Source organism: Ischnura elegans, chromosome 1, assembly GCF_921293095.1.
Source record: "Ischnura elegans chromosome 1, ioIscEleg1.1, whole genome shotgun sequence".
NCBI classification, from domain to species: Eukaryota; Metazoa; Arthropoda; class Insecta; order Odonata; family Coenagrionidae; genus Ischnura; species Ischnura elegans.
In genome coordinates this window covers 76,840,240-76,855,191 of record NC_060246.1, presented here as the reverse complement: position 1 = coordinate 76,855,191, position 14,952 = coordinate 76,840,240, and the positions used below count along the sequence as shown (strand labels likewise).

The 14,952-nt window shown below is 36.6% G+C and overlaps 1 protein-coding gene across 1 annotated transcript in view; it reads right to left on the bottom strand.

Annotated features, from left to right (window-relative positions):
• LOC124163669 (dedicator of cytokinesis protein 3) overlaps window positions 1–14,952 on the bottom strand; it is a 166,208-nt gene that overhangs the window by 1,439 nt on the left and 149,817 nt on the right. The window contains exons 21-34 of the mRNA XM_046540733.1: window positions 13,486–13,634; window positions 12,990–13,075; window positions 12,078–12,243; window positions 11,165–11,440; window positions 10,183–10,377; window positions 9,838–9,979; window positions 9,106–9,302; window positions 8,381–8,596; window positions 8,138–8,269; window positions 6,561–6,784; window positions 5,448–5,652; window positions 4,097–4,398; window positions 3,245–3,471; window positions 315–400 (exon numbers count right to left, since the gene is read on the bottom strand). Coding sequence (XP_046396689.1) covers window positions 315–400; window positions 3,245–3,471; window positions 4,097–4,398; window positions 5,448–5,652; window positions 6,561–6,784; window positions 8,138–8,269; window positions 8,381–8,596; window positions 9,106–9,302; window positions 9,838–9,979; window positions 10,183–10,377; window positions 11,165–11,440; window positions 12,078–12,243; window positions 12,990–13,075; window positions 13,486–13,634 — 2,603 coding nt within the window. The remainder of the gene's footprint in view (window positions 1–314; window positions 401–3,244; window positions 3,472–4,096; window positions 4,399–5,447; window positions 5,653–6,560; window positions 6,785–8,137; window positions 8,270–8,380; window positions 8,597–9,105; window positions 9,303–9,837; window positions 9,980–10,182; window positions 10,378–11,164; window positions 11,441–12,077; window positions 12,244–12,989; window positions 13,076–13,485; window positions 13,635–14,952) is intronic.

The following is a 14,952-nucleotide window of genomic DNA, read 5'->3' as shown; positions in this document are numbered from 1 at the left end:
TTTATCAAGAAATTTGCATGCTTATTTTTGTTTATAAATGAAAGAGAAAAATATTGAAAGTGCTTTTAATTATTAGAATTTATCCAAATGCATTAAAATACCCTAAAATTTTAGTGTATATTTATGAAAACCAAAAATATTAAGGTGTGGCAAAAAAGCCGTAAGCGTGCACTAGCGCTATCCTCATGGACGCGTGTAGCTAAGGGTTAAGAGATTTACTCAAATTTATATAAATGAACTTGTTGATTCATCTAAGTAGTACCGGTGTTGTGCCAAAAATTTTGTACTCAAAAACAAAACAAACACATACAAACCTTTTTAAGCAGCCTTTTCGGAGGGGCTGGTGGAGTGTTCATAAGTCCTGATTCTCCCAAGAAATGGCCACATCGTTTATCTAGGGCTGAAAAATGAATGAAAGCACTGGTAATGACACTGAGCTCAAACGTCACCACACAAGATGTGGACACTGAAAAACAAGACACTTTGATACACTGCAGTTAGTCATCATTAAGCCATAATTAAGTTCATCCCTCACTTGAGAGGATATTATAACTGTTTGGTAATTCATGTAACAGTTTATGGTAAATCTCCATGCTGGCATATGACCTGAGAGAGCAGTGAAGTTCTGGACAGATTACATCTTTAAGGTACAGCATTCCAAGGGTGCAGCTAGGAATTAAGGCTGAGGGGGGTTTAGAGGCAAATACTACTAGGGTGTGTCGGGGTATGGTATACCCACCAGGATAAGCGGTAGGTGCGAGATTAATAAATTGTAGAATTTTAAGATAAATGGTTGAAAATGGTGAGTTTTACGACTTTCTGAGGGATATTATATTAATCGTTATACTATTTTATTAGTACTATCAATCCAATTAAGTAAAATGGATTAAACTTAAAAATTTCTCTGAGCTCTGGGGGGGTTTTATCCCCCAAAACCCCCCTCGCTGCGCCACTGCAGCATTCAGCATCCCTTGCTTTGCTGTTTGCTCTCCCTCCCCTCATCCTCACATGTTAAATGATTGACAGCCATTCAGTATCCATAATTTGTGATTTAAGTCCATTATCAAGATATACTGCATTCTTTTTCTAATGCATACTCTTTTTAACAGAAAAATTTAAACTAAAACTGTCCTTGCAAAAAGTCATAATAGATCAAAGTCAGAAGTGTGGAATCTTGTTAACTTCTCAATTGGTTGTAATTTTTCATATATTTAGGGAAATTTATTTCTACATTTCCTCAATATCATCAGAAACTCACTTTGCTTCAAAGGCGACGTTGCATGCACGAACAACCAGGCTTTATTACCAGGCTTATCTCTTAGCCTTTTTATACACTACATATATAGTTATAGTGATAGTAATAATAGCATAGTTATAGTGATAAATTTTGTCAATTTAAACACATCATAAAATCAACAATTTCATTTTAAAAAGTGTAGTTTTTGGTAATTTGCAACAGAGTAGAACATAATTTTTTCAAGAACTTATATTCGTGTATTGGCGAAAGAATCAATAGTGTGAAGGAAACAATTGATTTTTTCAGAAAGAAAAAATTGATATTTTGTCAGTTTTTATGCATCAGAAAATAATGAATTTCATTAACTAAACTATAAATTTGCATTTGCGTAAATATAAATTTTGCATTGCGTTGAAACTTATAGCCATCTTTGGTTTCTACCAAAATGCCCTAATTATCATGGCTTGGTCTCCAAAGTAGTTTGTTTCTGAAATTCTCCTGATTTAAAAAAAACTTAATTTCAGTGATAAATAGTGAATATATTGTAACGGTACGGATCGGGGTCGGCCCGACGCATAAAGATAATATATCGTGGCTGGGGTTACGTCTTCGCGCACGCTCACATTTTTGGCATTAGGGAACAAAGGGCGGCACTAAATATCTGTGTGAAGGGTTAATTTTATGTTTTAAATGTATAATATTTGTTTATGTGTAAGTGAAATGCAGTGAAGTAGTGTGGAATTGGATTTCCGGGAGAGGCGACGTTGTGGTTCTCTCCCGGAAGGTATTTGAAAACCCGCCTCTAAATTGTGTAACAGAGGGCGTGTGAATCGGAGGTGTTTATGGGTAAAAGAGAGGTGATAAAAGGCAGAGACGTGAGGTCTCTCTCTCTCTCTCTCTCTCCTACGCTCTGGCACGAAGCAAGTTGAATTGTGAGTGCAGTGGTAGCACGACTTCGGCAGGTGGATGGAGTTGCACGCACGTGGACAGCTGGCGAGGGGTGGCTTGGACATCAAAGAAGGACGTAAGCTTGGAATTTCCCAACGCCCTAAAAGTCCTTTGCAATCCAGATTGTCCCCCCCTCCGAAAGTCCCTAGTGAACTCTCCATTAAAGGCCCTAGTGGATTCGCTGTTGACTGGTCTTTCGTCACGGCCCTGCAAGACTGAGTTGAGAAGATTGAGCAATAATTATGAATCTTAGTAGTTACTTGGCGTATCATTGAGCCCCGATTTAAGACGGGTGGCCATTTGAACTGACTTATTTATGATTTCATAATTGCCTTGAACGTAACTTTTGTGTATCTTACTTCACACCATTCACATTGTTCATGGACCAAGGCGCGTTAATGTATTTGCTATTGGAAAAGATCATTGTCTTTGGATAATAATCATTGGTGAAGTGATATTGGTATTTTGAAGGAGAAGACGTGTGGTTAAATTTCATGTTGGAGGTTGTTATCCGTTGTATTATTGAAGAAGATTTATCATTTGTGATTGGGGTATATTTTGGTTTATGTGTAAATCTTTGGATCAATGTCATTTAATTTATTAAAATCAGTTGGGAAAAGGATTTTATTGAATTTGCTATTATTTGCCATTGCCACAAGTGCCTTCAATCCTTTTGTAAGTGAGTGTGCGTGTGGGGGACTTGATTTGGGGCCCTGAAAAGGTAAGTCTAAGTAATTCTTATATTTTGGGAATTGGGGAATTTATTATCACATGTCCAGTGGAGATCGAACGGGAGGCGAGACGGCGGCTCTCGCGGTTCGAACCGTTACAATATATTGTATTTTATGTATTACGTATATCTTTATATGTACACAGATTTTGAGAAAATTTTGCTCCTAAGATTCTGATCTCAGCGATAAACTATTATTCATAGTTAATAGAAAGTAGCATCAGTATGGTGGACAGTTGCTATGGGAAAAATTTTTTTGAGCCCCTAAAGTCCCCCTCCTGATGACATGCCTGGTTGCCAACGAGTGATGATGGGAAAATAGCACTTACTTTGGCCTCGAGGTGGGAGGGGAGGGGCCTCCTCTTCTTCATCCACTGATGTCTCAGACCAAGAATTCCGCATGTTTTCCCCATTGCCAGGGGGGAGGGTGGACGTTGATGACGGGGGCAAGGAGTGCCGCAACGGCATCTTTGGGCTGGAGGGCTTGATGGCATCTCCATTGTTGGTTCCTTTGCTCAGATCTGCGGGAGCTGAATTGCTGGCCTCCCATTCTCCCCTTCAGAAGGAACAACAAGAGAAAAATAAGAGTTATCTTTATACTTATTCTCCATATTTGCGTTTGTAAAAATATGTACATACTTGAAATCCCTTTCTTCATATGATCTGTATCTTGATGCTCGCAACATGGTATAACTACACTTTGAACATCAACAAACTTATTTTCACGAACTTCATGGATTGGCAAAAGAATCAATACAGTGAAAGAAAATATTGAGATAATATTTTATCAATTTAAGTGCATCAGAAAATCATGAATTTCATTAACTAACTTATGAATTTAAATAAGCTGTTGTAAGCATGGAAAAAACCTTTTTTTGGATTTGGTTGTTGGCTATTCTTTGATGAGAAAACTAGGTATGAAAAAATAACAGGTTTTGCAGCAGATCATTAACAGATTGGTAATAAACTTGTTGCTCTGGGGCTAAATTATCAATGATTCAATTTCAAGGTAAATTGCATGTGGATATAAATCATAACATACCACACCAAAAGAAATCATTGTATTGGACCTATTGAAAATAAATATTTGTTATTGGAATTTGGTGGTACTGTCTTATCCATTAATGGGAATCATCATGAATGTGTGCGAAATAGCACATTAAGTGAATATCACAACTTACCGACTTCGTAAAGGTGGTAACGAGCAGTAGTCACCATAGCCACGAAATGGCAATGGACTACCGTTGTCAGTTGTGTTTCCATGGACCAAGGCACAGCCACTTCCGTGTGTGTTGGACATGCCTATCTTATGGCCACAACTGCACGAGACAACAGAACCAAAACCAGCAGACTTAGGTCTTGAGTCTCTTGACGGGATGGGGGGTGGGGTGCCGTTCTCTGTGGCAGGAGGTGGGGGTGGGGGAACTCCCATGGAGGAACGCGTGGAGGGGGTACCAGGGGTTGACCTTCCATTTACAATTTCCTATTGGAACAAAATAAATAAATTCAATTTCCAAAATAAAAGCAATTCAAACTCACAACATATGTATGTATACATGATTAATAGTGGGGGACAAAAAATTACATTCTTTTGGGATCAAAATTTACCCTATGTGGGAAAGTTGTCAACTTACATAAGCGTCTCATACCTAAAATTTTCTAAATTGGATAATATTAACTACTGAGCCCTACAGTTTGTAATTTGCAAAAATTCTGGATGAATTTGGAGACGAAATACGGTTTGAAACATCAATCAGTGCAACTTTTTCCCCATCAGCCCATTTTTGCAATTAACGCGATGATGATTATAACTTCCAAAATTTTATTTACAAAATTTAAAGTTCATCTAAAGAATTGTATAGTTTTGCGATGCATGAGAATGAAAAAAAATTTCAAGTTTAGGCAACCCATACATTTACAAAAAAAGTCTGGCTGTATGTGGCATGATTTCACATTTAGCCTTTGAGAAGCCGAATTTGCAGTAAATTGACTTTTTCAAAACTATCCTACCATTGGAACAAAGCTTAAATAATGACTAATTTTGAATTGAATGCAATTTTAGCATAGAAATGCATATTATTATTTATTCTAAGAAAAAAATATTTTGCTCACTAAAATAGAATGCAGGTAAATAAATCTTGAATAGTTTAACAATTAATCAGCAGAGGATTTATAATAAAGGGAATGATACAAGGAAATGTCTAAATGTACGAACAAGTGAATGAATGCAAAAATGCACTGTGAGAAAAAACTGAAAACCCAACTTTGGTGAAAGCATGAATAGGAAAAAGAATCTGTTCTAATTTCGTTCATCATTCGTCATGTCCTGTTCCATTCTACCAAAATTATTCATGTAATCAGATTTTCATATGTCAATGTATTATATATCCAAGTCTTTAGATAAAAAAATAAATAAATGCACCTTATTATAAGCATAATTTTTTATTGAGAATCCACCTTGAAGTACTGAAATGTGAAATTGATGTAGATTATACCACGCTGTAAGAGCAAAAGAAGCTTTTAATTACTCACCATAGGTTTACTATATATATCTTCATCATCAGTGTGACCTCCACAGCCAAAGCCAATGACTCCTCCCTCCCCATCATCCTCACCAACAACTAGCTGTCCATACATGCTGCTCCCTGAAGCAGATGAACGGTTGCTCCCAGGAAGCATAGACGGGTCTCCACTCCCTGGACCCTTTTTCTCTATTGGCAGTGGTGGCAGGGGAGTGCTTAGAAAGGAGAAAGGCCATTAAAGTCATTAAATCATTGGGAGAATAATTAAACTTACGTTTAGGATTAAATTTGTAGAAGTACTACAAATTTTATTCCACTTCAAAGGACTCTATTTGGAATATTTACAATTTATTAGTATTTAGTCAAATTATGACTCAAAATATAATAAATATACCATCCTTAATGTGCAAGAAATAAAATTAGATTGCAGAACTACAACGTAGCACAACAGGGAAATACACAGAAAAAATATAAATAGCACAATAGAAATTAAGCAAATCATTTTCAGTCAATCTTCAGGGATATGTTAAGTAACAGCCCGCATTAATTGTACCATTAATCAAACAAATACTATGTACTCACTTATAGTATCACATATCACTTAATAATTATGTCTTTCTGTTAATTTTTAATGCATTTTCTGAAATCTTTAATGTTTACCAATTTAATTGCATTCGAATGGCCTGAGTTGTAAAAAAAATGGATGAGTGAAATGGCATGAAAAGGACTTATTTTAACTGATGTCTTTTAAAATGATCAGGTACCTACCAGGATAATTTTTAAGCTAACATTCCTGCTACCCCTAAAGAGAACAAAAAATGATTTGCACTTCCAATGCAGATATGTATCATCAAGTGGTATCACAACAGATGCATATTGCTGATGGATGACATCATGGAGGGATCATAACCATGCATACAAATGTTGGGTAGGGGCCTTGATAGATAATATGAAATATAAAGTGATTAGAAAACAATTGGTAAAGTTTGGCAAACCCATATAGATACCAAGATGCCACTGCTACAATCACATAATAAATATAGGGACACTTTGTAACTTTAAAATCACTAGCTGTCATTTCCTATTTTTACAGATGAAGATATTTCAGCCCTCAGAAACTTACTTGATAATACTGGTAGCTTTTCCATCAGCTAAGCCACGGGTAAGAGTCATATGGTTGAATCTTCCTCGAGATTGAATTATACTGCTTGGGGAACCTCCTCCTATTTCCCGAACCAAACCTTGTCGGAGTTGAGCAAATCTCTCTAAAAGACGGCGGTGAAGTGGCTGGACTCCTGACGGTGCCAGCTGGCCATGCACTATGAGTCCAGCATCAAGGATTTGAACCTAAAAAGTTAAACCAAAAAAAGTCTCATTGAAAAAGAATGAATAATCAAATTCAAACATTGAATATAAAGTTTCCTATGCCAATCCCATGAAAATAAAGCTCATAAATTAAAAGTACATATGGATTTCAAATTTTTTCCTTCAAAAATAAAAAAAATATCTCAATGTAATTCCCTAGGTTCTCTTAAGTACTGAGCCCAGATTTGTTAATATGGTACACGTACTGAGCTATCCCCTGAAATTTAGTCATTGCCGTCCAACCTTAAATGATATCTTGGAATACCCTCGTTAACTCCTGAGCTGCGAGAAAAGTTCTTGTATGCATAGGCGGATCCAGGGGGGGGGCACGTGCCCCCCCCCCAGACCCTCAAAAATATGCAAGATTTTTAATACGGTCCCATTATGATTGCGTTCGTTTTGTATTACGAGGTATCGTTGTGCCCCACCCAGAACAAAATCCTGGATACGGCCTTGCTTGTGCACCTCCCAGAAAAAAATCCTGGATCCACCCCTGCTTGTATGAGTGTATCGGTGACTGCAGGAAAAACATTGAAGAACATTTGGCCATCTCTTCTCCCATGCTCCCCCAGACCCTTCAAATATTTATAGCCCAAACTCTTTCTTTTATGAATGGGACAACTGGCAACACCCAAAATTCTTACCCAAACTAGCTCCTCCCTTGCTTGTTAGTGGTCTCTTTCCATTCCCGCAGGCAACCAAAACTTTTCTATAAATGACGAATTTATGTTTCATGATGAGAGTGGATGTGAAAATTCCACAGAGGAAAATTCATATATATACCTTAACCAGGATCTCCAGAATTTATGCCAGGTGTTCTACTGAAACCCATGTATATATCAAACTTCTACTAAATTATACCAAGGCATCTAACTTCCTCTGCAAAGTTATGTTGCCTTTAAGAGGATGATCCCAGTGAAGAATATTGTGCTGGTCTCCTCAGCATAATTCTTCTGTGGAATTTTTGTACACAAACATGCAATTGTGGGTGACTCCGTAAAAGTAACTCACTGGCTCCTATGTGATTATTTTTGTGAATATTGAGAAAAGGTCTTGGCTCTGGCCACTTCATTCAGCTGGGATGCACGTCTTTATACAAACACATCACAAGGAAAATGGAGCATTTGGTCACTTATCTCAAAAGCTACTCATGAAAAAATCCATAAATGTTACAACTGCCATTAAATTTTTTCCTGAGAAGATATGTTTTTGCAATCTTGTGCCATTAAAGTACTTCAAAGACTTTAATATAATATTTTGCATGATAATAATATTTTATAAAGAAAGAATAATATTTTTCAAGTATAAAGTAAAAATATCGGATAGTTATAATACCTGATCTAATATGAGGGATTTTAGACGAATTATATGTTCCGAAAATTCTGGATGTGACCGTGAAAATTCTGGTGAGAAGAAGGCTTCTTGGTATTTTGATATGCCGCCCATCACATTGGCATCAATTATACCCTGTTGAATAGAATAATATAGCTTATTAATTAAGAAAAAAGATCTTGACATAAAAATACAAAGAATGTGATTACATTTTCATGAGAATGGAAATGGAAAAAGTAGAAATACCTGTAGCCTCATGCTTAGAGGATTGATGTTTCTTCTCGGATCAGTGGAGTACACTGATATAAGTCGCCTCAATTCCCTTGATGCACCTTCTACTGTTTCACATGCAAAAGCAACTGGTGGTACTTCCTCCACCTTCCTTTCGACAACCTCAAACCACCTTAATATACCAGGTAACTTACAACTCAGCACTAATGTGGTGCGCTCAATCCAAAGGCTCTGCAAAAATGAATTCAAAATATTTATCAATTTTTTAAAATCCCTTAATTTTTGCGAAAAACATCATATACCAACTATGTGCAAACTTTTCCATTTGAATTTTCATTTTACCTCTTTTTGTAAGCTGATATGAATAGAACTTAATAACATCTTAACATTTTATTCAATATGATGTTCTTTAGACAAATCAAAAAGTCTCAGCAGAAATATCTGCTCGTAAAAATGACTACATAATTAACTAAGATACAATGGCTGAAACTTTAAGGAGGTAATTCAAAGAAAGTTATGAAAATTTTATTGAGAAACAGCAAACACACTGATTTCATTTGTCCATGATCTGGAGTGTTAAACGTATGTGTCAAAAAATGGAGTGTCAGAGGACTGATGGCCCTAATGGTCTCCTCGGCAAATGTATCACGGGTAGTTGTCACATGGAAATATTTTTGGGAGACTGAAACCCAAAGAGCCTCTTCCATGGCTATGTACCTGACATAGAGGATTAAACTTACTTTAAACTCATTTTCTTTGTCCACAGTCCCTTTGTGTACTGGGCGATCAAATTGGAACTTCCTCACATCATTAACCCTGTAGTAACTTGCAACTTTTTCTGGGAGTGCAGACAGAAATGAGTCCTCTGAACCCATTTCAATCGCATTCCAGAAGCCTAACATCTCAGGAATTGGTTTAACATTGCAAATTTGTATAACTGATTAAAATGGTTAAGGAAAAATTAGAGACCATGAATTTGTTCTACCGATATCCATCACCCTTTTTTTTATTTTTTATGCCCATACCACCAAAAACAGCATATATAATGCACTTTATAAACACACACTGACTTGGGCGTGCCCAGCAGGAGGGGGCAGCTGCCCTCACCTAGAAGCGAAAATAAATTTAGTGCAAAATGAAGGCTTTGAACTACTTTTCTTTTGAAGAAAAATGAAATTAGTCTAAGACATGGAAATAAAATAAAACATTTTTTTTTCAAGCAAATAATTTTATAAACTAATAAAGTGCTGTCATAATTTTATTAAAATTTTGGTTTCATTAACTTTTTCTGTGTTATACAACTTGAACGACCACAGCTTGCCCCACCCCCCTCTAGATTTGGTCCTGGGAATGCCCATGGATAGTATAGCAGGCGAGGACTTTACCCCACCACCATCAAGGCAGCATATGGCTTATTTATACTTAATAATCATGTTACCACTTATAAAGCAACTGTAGATGTGAAAGGATACATTGCCCCTCTGAATTGGTAATTGAATCATCAGGTGGGGTATTCTTGGAGAGTATTTGAGCTGAGGGGAATTCAGTCTGAAGCCGTTGGATGAAGGCCCCAATCCTTTCATACTCCAAACCACGGTAAACAAACTCTTTATTCTGAGGAGAGAAAATAATGCATGAAAATCTTATAGTACAATAAGAGCAATTTCAGTCTTCATATTATTTAAATAATATTTCAGAATCAACTGTATTAAAAATGCATAGGGAGGTAAGTTAGGATTTGACAGCAACCACAAAAACTATGCTAATATTTGTGATGATAAATAAAATATTAGAAACATATAACAAATTTTTCTTACCCTGACAAAAAGAGGGAAGCTAAGGCCATAGAATCCAACACGAAAATACTCTGGCTCTGGTCGCAATTGAGTCAAGATGTTATCAAAAAAGTGAGCCTCTGTCCTCAAAACCAGGCTAAGCTTGGCATAGTCAAACAACTTAAGCTCGTACAATTCAGCCAACTCTTTACAAAGTGGAATACCTTTCTCCCAACACTGCAAAGGAAAATTACTGTTATTATTTTCATACCAATCGTTACTTTTATTTTTTAACCATCCCCAAAGAGTTAAACTTCATTGAAAAAAATTGCCAAAACTTGTACGCAGGAAACACAAATATTTCACAACTTCACAACCGCATGTAAATACATACAAGAGTATAATAAAATCAGTTTGGTCCAGCTTAAGCCTCTATAATTGGCTGGTGCCTCATATTCAAATGTAGAAAACATAATATCTATTCATAATTAATTCTAACCACTATAGCACCTCTCATAAAAATGTAATAAGATCTAATATCTACAATGAAATATGTAATCTAATATCCATAATAAGTATGTAACCTGGAGGGAATAGCAAGAGTTACGTTAAAAAAAATTTGATACCTGCGTTAAGTCTTTGTGCCTGGATTTTTTCACTCTCTTTCTTTCACCCCTTTTTCATCCTCACCAGTGATGTCTTTAGGATTTAATTTTTAAATGTCCTTGGATTTAAGAGTAGTGTGCCCTATGACACTCCACACCTGACTCATTAAAGTTAGCAACACCGTGTTGAACATCACTCAACAACTGAATGAAACAGGTTAAATCCATCAGTGATCAACTCATAATTACTTCAAACTGCCAAACTCTATGGCTCCAAAAAGTCAAAACGATTGATCGAAAAGTTTTTCTAAACTTGCATGTTAATCATTAACTTAACTTACAATTTTCACAAGATGTTTAATGGGATAACTCATATTAGCAGTTGAATTGATTTTTAATGTGAGGACTTAGAAACACACCTTGCCACGGTCAAAGTAATGAATAATTTGATGGTATAGCTGTTCTTTCCTCTGCCACTGAGGTTGGCCTGGGTACCGAGCATCAGGTGGCAAAGCATTGAACCCCATTTCCATTGCGGAACCCATGCTTGCCCCAGTCCATTCCAGCTGGTCTGCGTACAACTGGAGGGTGAACCCAGCTTCAGCAAAATTTTCGGCTGCAAGGTGTAGATCATGGAGTTTGTGGATGTACCGCACATACATTTCCTTGCGATTGATTTCATTCTTGTAAAAATTCTGCAACAAAAATGTTTTTCTTTCAATAAGTTTCTAAGATAAATGTGCACGTTGATTGATAGGTGTGTAAATGTTCAATATAGAATAATCACATCATAGCTCATTAGCTCAAAAAAGCATTTGCGAAGAAAAGGTCAGCAATATATTGGGCAAAATATGATGGAGCAACAAGACGAATAAAATATTTTTGCACTGGACACTTGGGAAATCTACAGTTGACCAAATGATTATAAACCCACCATGAAAAGCCTTAGTCAATGAAAAGAAGTGCAAGGCAGTATACAAAAGTTATATTTTGATTCATTAGAGAAAAATACATTGCATGACTGTAACTACATCATTGGTGGTACTCCGGATAAAAAACTATGCTAATACGCGATCTATTTTCGTGGTTAAAGAGCTATTAAATTTGAACCCATGAACCCATTACAATGAAATCCATGGACCATAGGAGTTGTAGAATCTTTGTATCCCAGCCTTGTCTTTGAAAAAAAGTGATAATTTTTTATCATAAAGGTTTGACTAAAGGGTTAATAGAGCATCAGGTTCAGCAATTTTACTTACAATTTAAATTGTAGAAATTTGCCACAAAAAGGCACTGAATAATGATAAAGAAATGACTTGCAGTATAACTTACCAGCAAGTTGACGGTGCAAGACATTCTCTTGTCTCTGTTTTCATCTCCCTGAATGACACTTCTATAATCCAACAGTCGCTCCAGAAGACGAGTCACAGAACTGATGAATGCAGCACCACTTCCTTTCCATGCTGGATCATTTTCAGACTGCACACGATCAAGTAATCTGGAAGCAATAATTAAATCATGCGGACCATTGTTCAAACCTCTCACCTTCGGAATGAAAGATGATATGTTTGCATATTGAAACTAGGTACTTAATTCAGTGAGATCTAATAGGTAGTGATTGTGAATATCCTGACTTTGAATTGAAAGAAATTTTTGCAGAGAATCTGAAATGGTTTTATATTTGCTAATTAAAAAAGAACACTTCAGGAATACGATACTAAGATAGGTACTTACACGGCACTCAGGTGCTCCCTTCAGTGAGCAAATAGGGAAAAATAGATACAAAGTTCAATAAATATACATAGACAGTCATGGAAGAAATTATTCTTACAGGAAATAGGGCACAACACTCTGAAATCAAGGCTGCAGCAAGTAGGCAGAGGTAGGAAATTTAAACCACCCTATTATGCTCAGAAAAATTGGAAATTGAAATACTGAAGCATTTCCACTCTATACAAACCCTGCTGAAATTTTTTTCTGGCGACAGCCTTGGAAGAAATACATAGTAGAAATTTTATTATTATTATTAGAGCAAAAGTACCAACTAGGCACAAGCAGTTCCTTAAAATCCCCAACGTTTCAGAGACCCAGAGGGGCTTTGAGTTTTTCTAAATTTTTTTCCACATGACCACTTCCTCTGCCACACCAGGCTTGTATTCTGACCCAGAATATACCATTGCACAACTCAGCATTTCATTAAATGTTTATCATTTGCATAAGAGGCGTTCAATGAACGTGACTCACATTGTATTGAATAGTTTCCTGTATTCATCATCTCCTTTGTTTTCACTGATTAGGATGTCCAACTTGTCGATGAGCTCAGATTCCACCTGAAAAAATACCAGAATTATATATTTTCATTTTAATTGGTGGAAATAAAACCTGATGAAATCTGAATTATATATACCAGTGAGATAGCCAGGAATTTCATTTTGGGGTGTCCATAACCAGGGTGGAAAATTTTTGAAAATCAGGGTCCTCCCAAGTACATAGAGGATTTTAAACTAATTTTGACACTTCTCCTAATCGAAAAAAAAACTTCACCTGTCAAATACATCTTTTGTAAATTCATGATTTTTCAATATTTTGTTTCCTTTTATGAAGGAAAGAAATTTTGTTTTTATATTTCACTGCGGGGGGTCCATACTCCCTGGACCTGGACCAATTGTGCTGCTGGCTAATGAAAAATGCAATATAATTATAGAGATCAGGATGAGTAGAGCAAATTTGCTGAAATTACCTGTTTGAAATTTCCTCGAGCTTGTTGTTCACACTCCATCATGTCAAAAAATATATGAAGGGTTGCTTTCCTTAGCTCAGATTCAGGTACTAAAGTGACTTCTAAAAATGGCCCAACCATTGATGGAATAAAATGGATCTTGTGCTCCCCTGTAAAACATTTTCAATCAATACAAGCAAGGCTTATCAACAACTAATCAAACATACACAAGAATCAAGCTACAGTACATACTCGCTTTACTATACTAATCCGTTCTGGAGATTGCAAAGTAAAATTGTAAAAGTTCATCATCTGTTAAATATGCATTATGTATGGATGAGAATTCGGTATAAGTGGTAACGCATTTAACCTTTTCCCTACCGTACACGTACATATACGTGTGGAGGTTTCCTGACCCGGGAGACCACGGGCGTATATCTACGTGTGAGATTTTCCCGGTCAAGAAAACGAAACCCGTATATATACGTTTTCAAGCTCTCCCCCTTTCAGGACGGTCGTGGGTTTAGGTCGCCTTTGTCTCGGGACCCAACGCTTCGGGGTTTAGGATTAACCCTCCGAATCCGGGAGCAGGTACCCGGACCCTTCGTCTTTTATAACCCCTCTCAGCGGTAAGGGACAGCGGTCATACAATTGTTTATAGAGTCAATTTACGAAATAAATATTTGTTCATTTCTCTAGAAATATAAACTAAGAATTGAATTGTTTGTCTTTTGAGCAGCGTTTAGAATTTTTAAACGAAATTCTACGACAAATATTAACTTATATCTCGAGTTATGTATAAACATCAACATGGAAGTTGTTGCTGCGTTAAATGCTTTGATAATGGCCTTAGAACTTCGTTTAAAATTTGACAATGCTCAGATAAAAATGAGGAATTATATTCTATGTCTGTAATTTACGTGCAAGCAACAATTATCCATTTGCTAAATACATATAAGCAATACATAAGTTGACCGCGAACCAATGCCGCAGGTATGGTCGTAAACCCGGAAAGGAGGGAGCACAACTACTCTCGGAGTCCGAGATAATGCGGAGTCCAACCGTGGAGGGGTCGAAAAAGGTTCAGCGAGACCCTTCTTAACGAATGCCCTCCAAAAAAGCTCCGTACCACGAGAAAGAAGAGTCTCTTGGGGCTCGGTACAGCAGTCAAGCTAAGACGAAAACTCCGCGGTCTCGAAAGGGTTAAATGTTGCAATGTAAAAAATATATTTTTTGCTAACAAATGACGCGTAGAATTGCATACTTGATTACAAACTGAGCGAGGGGGAGCAAAATACGTTAAATTTGAAATTACATAAAGCGCACACAAAATAAGCTCAGATCGTATCCATTAAAAGTTGAACCCGTGCATATAGTGCGACGACTGAACTAATATGAGAAAAAACCATAGACCAAATTAGAGTGCTTTATGAAATGAAAACTATGTCAGTTCACCCTATTTTTATGCACATATGACAAATAGTAGTA